We start from the raw sequence: 7,722 nt of genomic DNA, 5'->3' as shown, positions 1-7,722 counted from the left end.
ATTCATGAGGATATAGGTTCGATCCCTGGCCTCATTTACTGGGTTAAGGATCCAGTGTGGCTGTGGCTGTGACATAGGCTGGAAGATGAAGCTCAGATTCAACCCCTAGCCTGGGAACTTCCAAACTTTAGGTTTAGCCCTAAAAGAAAATAAATGTCTTTGTAAACTTATCATAAACGAGAACAATATAAACCAAATTCTCTCAGAGTCAACTTGAGTACCTGTCTGCCAAATAACTTTACAGAGATGAAGGTATGTGATAATATTTAGATTTGACTTAAGACGTAAGTCCCTGGTCTCTAACACTCAAGCCCAGACCATATAATGAAGGGGGAGACAATAGGCTAACACTACTGTGAAGACTGCTATGCAGAAAGTTCTATAAACATAGATGTGTGAGGCACAGAAAGTCTTTATTGCCACAGGAAGCAAGTGCACTCGTCCCACCTCACCAACAGCTTTAAGAGTCACAGAAACGCAGACTTCACATAATAAAGTACAACAGAGACTTGGGGGAAAATGGTCCCTTGGACTATAATTGGTTGTAATACTGAGGTAACCAATTGACCTGGTTTAGTGAAAATACTTCTAACACAATGAAAAAAAATCAACTAGTTATAACATCCAATTCATATATACAATTCAAATAAAAATATATATTATTTGCTTCAAGGTATAGCAAGTTTAATACATTAGTGTTTACAAAATAAAAACTGTATTCTACTGAAATTTTTCTTGTGCTTCCCCTTATCACTAATCATGAAAGAACAGAAAAGTACGATACTTAAGGAAACTTATTTATGGATTTAAAGATGCAGTTCGTGGGGTCATGACAGACAGGTAAATTATTAGTTGGAAGATTACCACATCTTTAAAAACTGTTGCTTATTAAAATCTACAAACTTGAACCATATGACACAATTTTAAAAAAACCCACAAAATTTCTCAAAATAGATTAGAATACAGGAAACGTTTCATGAAACTACTGAGATACTAACCAGTTCTATGGCTAATATTAAAAACTGAACAATCTATGTAAATCGTACTCATACTATTTCTACACACAATGAACAGTACAACCACAATATTCAACCTCAAGCTAGCAACAAAGTTGCAAGGTCCATAAAAAGCTTCTTCAGTGGGCAAAACACTGGTACAATTAAAACATTTAGGAAGGGAAAAAAGCCTTTTAATAGTATAAAAGTTGTTTACTGGTGTTTCCACTGTAAAGCTATTCTACAAATCAAAATGAAAAAGCAATTATATATGTGACAGTGATCAGAGATTACAGTGCAGACATTTTATCTAACATTTTGCTGATGAATTTCAGTATAACAGATAACTTAATATTTTTTACACAGTTATACAAAAAAACACATATTCCAAGTCAACACTCTTCTTAGCAACATGTGGGTTTAGATGAACTTGGAGGAAGTAGGCAAAGCTGTCAAACATCTTCTCTTAAACCAACAGAAAAAACTGTAAATTGGTAAAAGTAGTATTTGTTTTTTCACTATAGATTCCAATGTGAAATCTGATAAGTATGCAATTATGTAATTAACATTTAAGCACACCTCATATATATGCATTAATTAAATAGGGAGAATTAAAATATTTTCAAGTTAAAATGAATTTTAGGAAAAAAAACTGCATTCGCAAATCTGAAATGTGTACAAAAATGAAACTAAAATAAATAATGAGTATCGGTATCGATTAAACCTCCATAGAAACATGCCTGCAAATGTGGATGCAATGACTGTCCACACTTGTGATGGTTTGGTGGAAAGACATCCCCAGGGGAGGGCTATCTAGTTTCTCTGACTCTGATACACAGAGGATAATTTCTGGATATAAACCAGTACTTACTCTTACAGCCTTTGTTAACAGTCACCATCCTTATCACATTTAGGGTTAACTTACTATGTCTTAATCTATATAACACACTTGAAATAGCAATGTTTTAAGTCAAGGCTTTTACATATCAGTCTACTTGTTTCAAGTTCTCTCTCCAAGTAACAGCTTCCTTTTTCTGTTACACCTTAAGTAGCTATCATATAATGCAACCTGGGTCAACTAGGTAAAAGGTTTTGTACGCCACTGCTCATCTTCTTTTACTTCACTCCAATACTTATTAACTATGTGCCTGATTAAACCGGTAAAAGTAATATTTCACTTTTAAAAATGACATATTTCATCTTAAAATCAGTTTTATCAGATATTCAATCTACAATATTTTCCTTGGCTTAAATTGAATTATTTGTTTTCCATTTTTCCAAAGTCATTGCAACCTTGCCAATAACTACATCGCTTAGACTTTCTTTTTTATGACTGCAAAGATGCTAAACTCTGACATACAATAATATATATTTACGCAAAACACAGATAGTAGACAATAAAACTTCAAGTAAAATAAACTGTATCCACACCTATTGGCCCGATCAAGTCTCAACATCTAGATTTTACTTCTATAAATTACACAGATGCATTGTACACTCTTAAATAATGAGTGCTTACAATAATATTTTGTAAGCCTTTCCACTTAAAACAACTTATACAGGAATGTGAATGAATCAATATTTCTGTTACAAATTGCAACATTCTCTCAATTTTCTCCTTTGTGGCTGTAGTTTTGTCTTCCTGGTTTCCACAGACTACTACATCAGTCCTTATGCTTTGGCTATGAAATCTGTTTGTGCTGAATGAGGCAACATTGGTTATTAAGGCTTATTTCTATGATGGAGTATTATCCTTAAATCTGATGCCATTTCCAGAGAACAATGGGAAAATTACAGCTATCTTGAATCTTCAGGTTCTGTTTTGATGACTTTCTTTTCTAAAGTAAAAGCTGAGTGAGGGTAGTCTTTTAAAATCCCAAGGCTCTCTGCAAAAAAAAGTATTGATATTTTAAATCAATAGATTTCTCTCTCTCTTTCTCACACACACACACAAACTCAAACTCCCAGGAGTTCCCATTGTGGCTCAGTAGGTTAAGAACCCGACAAGTATCCACGAGGATTCGGGTTGAATCCCTGACATCACTTGGTTAAGGATCTGGTGTTGCCACAATCTGCAGCATAGGTCCGAGATGCAGCTTGGATCTGGCATTGCTGTGGTATAGGCCTGAAGCTGCAGCTGGAGTTCTGACTTGACCCCTAGGCCAGGAACTTCCATATTCTGTGGGTATAGACCTAAAAAGACAAAGAAGTAAAACCCTAACCAAAAAAACCCCCAACTCCAAAGCAAACAGTATCAACTATTCATGATTCTGTAATTCCATTAAAAAATTTTATGTTTATAGAGTTGTAGTTAAAGAGTTTGGATTCTGGATTTAAATTCTTCTTCTGTCAATTACTAGCTGCATACATCTCTGGGCAAGTTACACACCTCTCTTAAGCTTTACTGTCTTCATCTATTAAATGGGGATAGTATCTTAGGGTAGAATGAGAGTTAATCATGAAAAGCATGTAAAGCACACAGCATATAGAACCTACTGATTTTTATTTAATGCTCAGTCCAAAGTAATAAATAAAATTATAAAATAAAACTGGTTGGAGTTCCCGTCGTGGCGCAGTGGTTAACGAATCCGACTAGGAACCATGAGGTTGCGGGTTCGGTCCCTGCCCTTGCTCAGTGGGTTAACGATCCGGCGTTGCCGTGAGCTGTGGTGTAGGTCGCAGACGCGGCTCGGATCCCGAGTTGCTGTGGCTCTGGCATAGGCTGGCAGCTACAGCTCCGATTAGACCCCTAGCCTGGGAAACTCCATATGCCGCGGGAGCGGCCCAAGAAATAGCAAAAAGAAAAAAAAAAAAAAAAAAAACTGGTCACTCACATACAACAAAGTTACTGGCTAACATACTTATTATAATTGAAGTCAAAGGCAGAAAAACATCTTCCATGTTTAAACATGGAAATAGTTTTTACAAGTTTCCCTAGCCATGAAAACTTAAGATGGGAGAAATAGGGAATAGAAGAAAGAAGATTCTACTCTCATAAGGAATCATTCTTTGGAGTTACATGAATGGTTATTTCAACATCAAACAAATGCTACAGAATGACAATAAAATGTAATATTTACATGAAGTACTAATACTGGGAAATACACACACACACACACACTCACTTTAAAAAGGACTCTAGAAAAGTCACCAGTGTTGACAATTTATCTTAAATCAGGCAGTTCAATTTATGAATCTACCCTCTCTATATAGAAGTAGATTTTAAATTCAGCATAAGAAGAGGAATAAAAACAGTAGATAGCAGGAGTTCTCCTGTGGTGCAGTGGATTATGGATTTGGCATTGTCACTGCTGTGGGGTGGGTTTGATCCCTGGCTGAGAATTTCCACATGCTGTGGGGCAGCCAAAAAAAAAAAAAAGTAGCTGCCATTTATTGAATTCCTATCAACCAGGAAATTCATATAGGCTCTAACTGTTTAATGCTCATTAACTATTCTATGAGGCAGATAATATTTCTACTTTACAAATAAAACAACTGACTTCAAGTGCCTCCTCAAATTACTTTAACTCAAAGACTGAATGATACTGGATTCTTTCAAATGGTGTTGGTCTCTAATACTTTAACTTTGTCTAATTCACTTTACTTGGATAAAAACATGAAAGCATCAGACTATAATAAGGAATAGCTTGTCCTTTTATGGAGTTCAATTTACTTCTAAAATACAAATATCATCCCCAAAATGCACCTGTAAGAGTTTAGATTTTGGTACATAAGGTTTTCTTAGCATGACAGCAAACATATAATCCATCATTTTCATACTATGAAAGGCCGGAATAGGGAATTAATAATAAACTGGCTATTTATTATCTGGTTTAGAATTTTGTATAAAAGTCACCATTCAGGAGTTCCTGTCATAGCTCAGTGGTTAACAAATCCAACTAGGAACCATGAGGTTGAGGGTTCGATCCCTGCCCTTGCTCAGTGGGTTAACGATCCGGCATTGCCATGAGCTGTGGTGTAGGCTGCAGACGCGGCTCGGATCTTGCGTTGCTGTGGCGTAGGCCGGCAGCTACAGCTCCGATTCGACCCCTAGCCTGGGAACCTCCATATGCCACTGGAGCGGCCCAAGAAATGGCAAAAAGACAAAAAAAAAAAAAAAAGAAAAGAAAAAGTCACCATTCATGTAATAGCTAATTAAAATAATCCCAACCGTCAAGTTTTTCCCTGTCAATTCTTTGCAATATCATGTTCTCAAAAAGACTGGCTATTAAAATGGTAATCTATTATTTCCAAGGGAAGAAAACTGCCTAGTAACATTATTAATAATGACTCTTTTTTAAGGAGGGGCACAGTGAAGGTCAGGAGAATAGAATGTTTTAACCAAGAATTATTTCCCTCTGATCATACTGTACATTCTCACCTGATGAGTGGGACTTTGCCTCACTGGAGTAATGTCTACTCAGCTCCCCATCCACTACAAAATGATGGGGTTGTCTGTTTTGTAAATTAGGCATTCGGAGATTCAAAGGTCTTTCTCCTAATGAAAAGAAAAAAAAGCAATATGAATAATTAAAAACACATTGTAATTTTTCTTAAAAGTAAGTTTTCACAAATTGCCTGAACACTCCTTAGGAAATGAGTAAGGAAAGTCAACAGGCACTGAAGAACTTGAACAACAGTGAGAAAATAATTAAAAGAATAATTTAGGAGGAAAATGGCAATTCAAGCTTGTTTTGAGATTTACAATTCTTCCAGGACATTTTAAAAGGTTAATCGACAAACTAAAGACTGAGATTTCCAGTATGCACTTCAACTTTGGCAGAAAATGCATCACTTTCTGTAGGGCATTTTCTTACTAGTGGAACATACTACCAAGCTAAATCATTAACCATATAATAACAAAGACTAGAGAGACAGAAATGGCTTCAAGCCAACTGCCTATTATTAAAAACAACAACAAAACCTATGGCAAATCCATGAAAAAATATAATTAGCACATATATAATAAAAAATGCTTCATAAACCAAATCTTGTTCTCTGTCATAACACTAAATCTGGAGTTCCTGCTGTGCCTCAGCGGTGAAGAACCCGACTAGTATTCATGAGGATGCAGCTTTGATCCCTGGCCTCGCACAGTGTGTTAAGGATCTGGCCTTGCCATGAGCTGTGGTGTAGGTCACAGACACGGCTTGAGTCCCGAGTTCCTGTGGCTGTGGCACAGGCCAGCAGCTGCAGCTCTGATTCAACCCCTACTCTGGGAACTTCCATATGCAAAAAGTGTAGCCCTAAAAAGCAGTAAGTAAGTAAGTAAATAAATAAATAAACAAACAAATCTAAATCTTTCATACTTAGCAAATTGCTGCCCTACACTGGATTATCCTGGTGTCACAAATTAGAGTCATCAGATCTTTCATTAATGCCTTTGTTCCTTAACTCTAATCTTAACTGTCAAGGATGACTGAAAAAATTAAACAAGACCTCCACTAAAAAATTTCTGTAATATTTTAAAAAGGAAGAACATTCTCCACCAGTACTTTGATCTGCTGGCATGTTTTACTCTATAGCTGAAGAATGCTAAGATAGTATTCTTACTTAGAAATAGTCTTATTTTTTTGACTGTAGTAACCATTCTTTACAAAGAGGAACAATACTACATAAAAAAGAAGGTCCTAAAAAATTGTTTTTCTTCAAACACTATCACTATTTAAAACCAGAGTAGATATTCTATACCTATATACTATATATCTCCCTCAAGTATAAGCTCCGAGGGAGCAGGGATTTTATATTATTCACTGTGGCATTTTCAGTGCCTAAAAGTATGCCCGGCACATAGGAGATAATAAAAAAATATATTTATTGAATGAGTGAATGACAATGACTTGGGATTTTCTTTATGTGTGGATACAAAAAATAAAATAAATTTTAAATGGTAAAATTACTTATGAATCAAAGCTTTTCTACACCTAAGAGTTGAAGAGAACAAATTCCTAAGTATATACCACACAAAATATTTTCATAGGGATGACAGGCCAGTGTGAAGCCTAAAAGAAGACAAAATTTCCACAAGGCTCTCCATTCTTACACTGTCTCTTCAAATCTCTGTACTCCGCCATTGTTACTTTGAAAGCAGTTACCACATTCGCTGAGGAACCAAATGTTATAAATTTCAGACAAATCTGTTTATGAAGTCAAAAAAATACCAAGTTTTAATCTTTTTAAAAATGATAAACATCTCCCATGGACTCCATTTCTTTGGGGAAAATGCTCTGTACCATTTACATCTCCCATTCCCAATCCAGCTTCTATAAAATACACATCAACTGCATGCGCCAGCTATTGTTTAGAGATAAGAAGGTTAAAAAAAACTTCATAAATTAAATTTGCAGGGAGAATCCTTTTTAGAAAAAGAGACAATTTAAAAATTAATTTTCATGGAAAATCTATAATATAATCTCCACAAGATTTCAAGTTTTACAAAAAATCAGCAATTTTTTGTTTCTCTTTGAAATACAAAGAGTAGCTCTACAGGTGTGGGTCATTCTAAAGCTGTACCTTGTCCATCAGAGTTATCAGAAGTCAAGCCATTAGGGCTGTGCTCTTCTGAGCTCTGCCTGTAAAGTCCTGCAGACAGTCTTCTTTCAGCATGCTGCAGTCTGTCATAGCCAGCTTGGGTGCAAAGGAACTCCATCTGCTTTGCCATCACCTTTTCAGGCTGCTAGTAAGTAAAGCAAAAATAAAATAACTAAAACACTCTGGATTTTTTAAT

The 7,722-nt window shown here is 35.7% G+C and overlaps 1 protein-coding gene across 4 annotated transcripts in view; it reads right to left on the bottom strand.

The window, feature by feature from the left end:
* Positions 1 to 394: 394 nt before the first annotated feature.
* Positions 395 to 7,722, bottom strand: part of NAB1 (NGFI-A binding protein 1) — a 44,685-nt gene continuing 37,357 nt past the window's right edge. For 2 of the 4 annotated variants that reach the window (XM_021076055.2, XM_021076057.2), the window contains 3 exons: positions 7,509 to 7,671; positions 5,377 to 5,493; positions 395 to 2,881 (listed from right to left, as the gene is read on the bottom strand). In XM_021076055.2, the coding sequence (XP_020931714.1) occupies positions 2,793 to 2,881; positions 5,377 to 5,493; positions 7,509 to 7,671 (369 nt within the window). In that variant the 3' untranslated portion in view covers positions 395 to 2,792. The remainder of the gene's footprint in view (positions 2,882 to 5,376; positions 5,494 to 7,508; positions 7,672 to 7,722) is intronic. The other 2 variants (XM_084999216.1, XM_021076058.2) reach the window with 1 other exon arrangement.

This window comes from Sus scrofa, chromosome 15, assembly GCF_054392235.1.
Source record: "Sus scrofa isolate SSC_HxYL_T2T_F1_AM1 chromosome 15, Sscrofa_HxYL_maternal_Yorkshire_Landrace_v2.0, whole genome shotgun sequence".
Classification (NCBI taxonomy): Eukaryota; Metazoa; Chordata; class Mammalia; order Artiodactyla; family Suidae; genus Sus; species Sus scrofa.
This window is presented reverse-complemented; position numbering and strand designations above follow the sequence as displayed.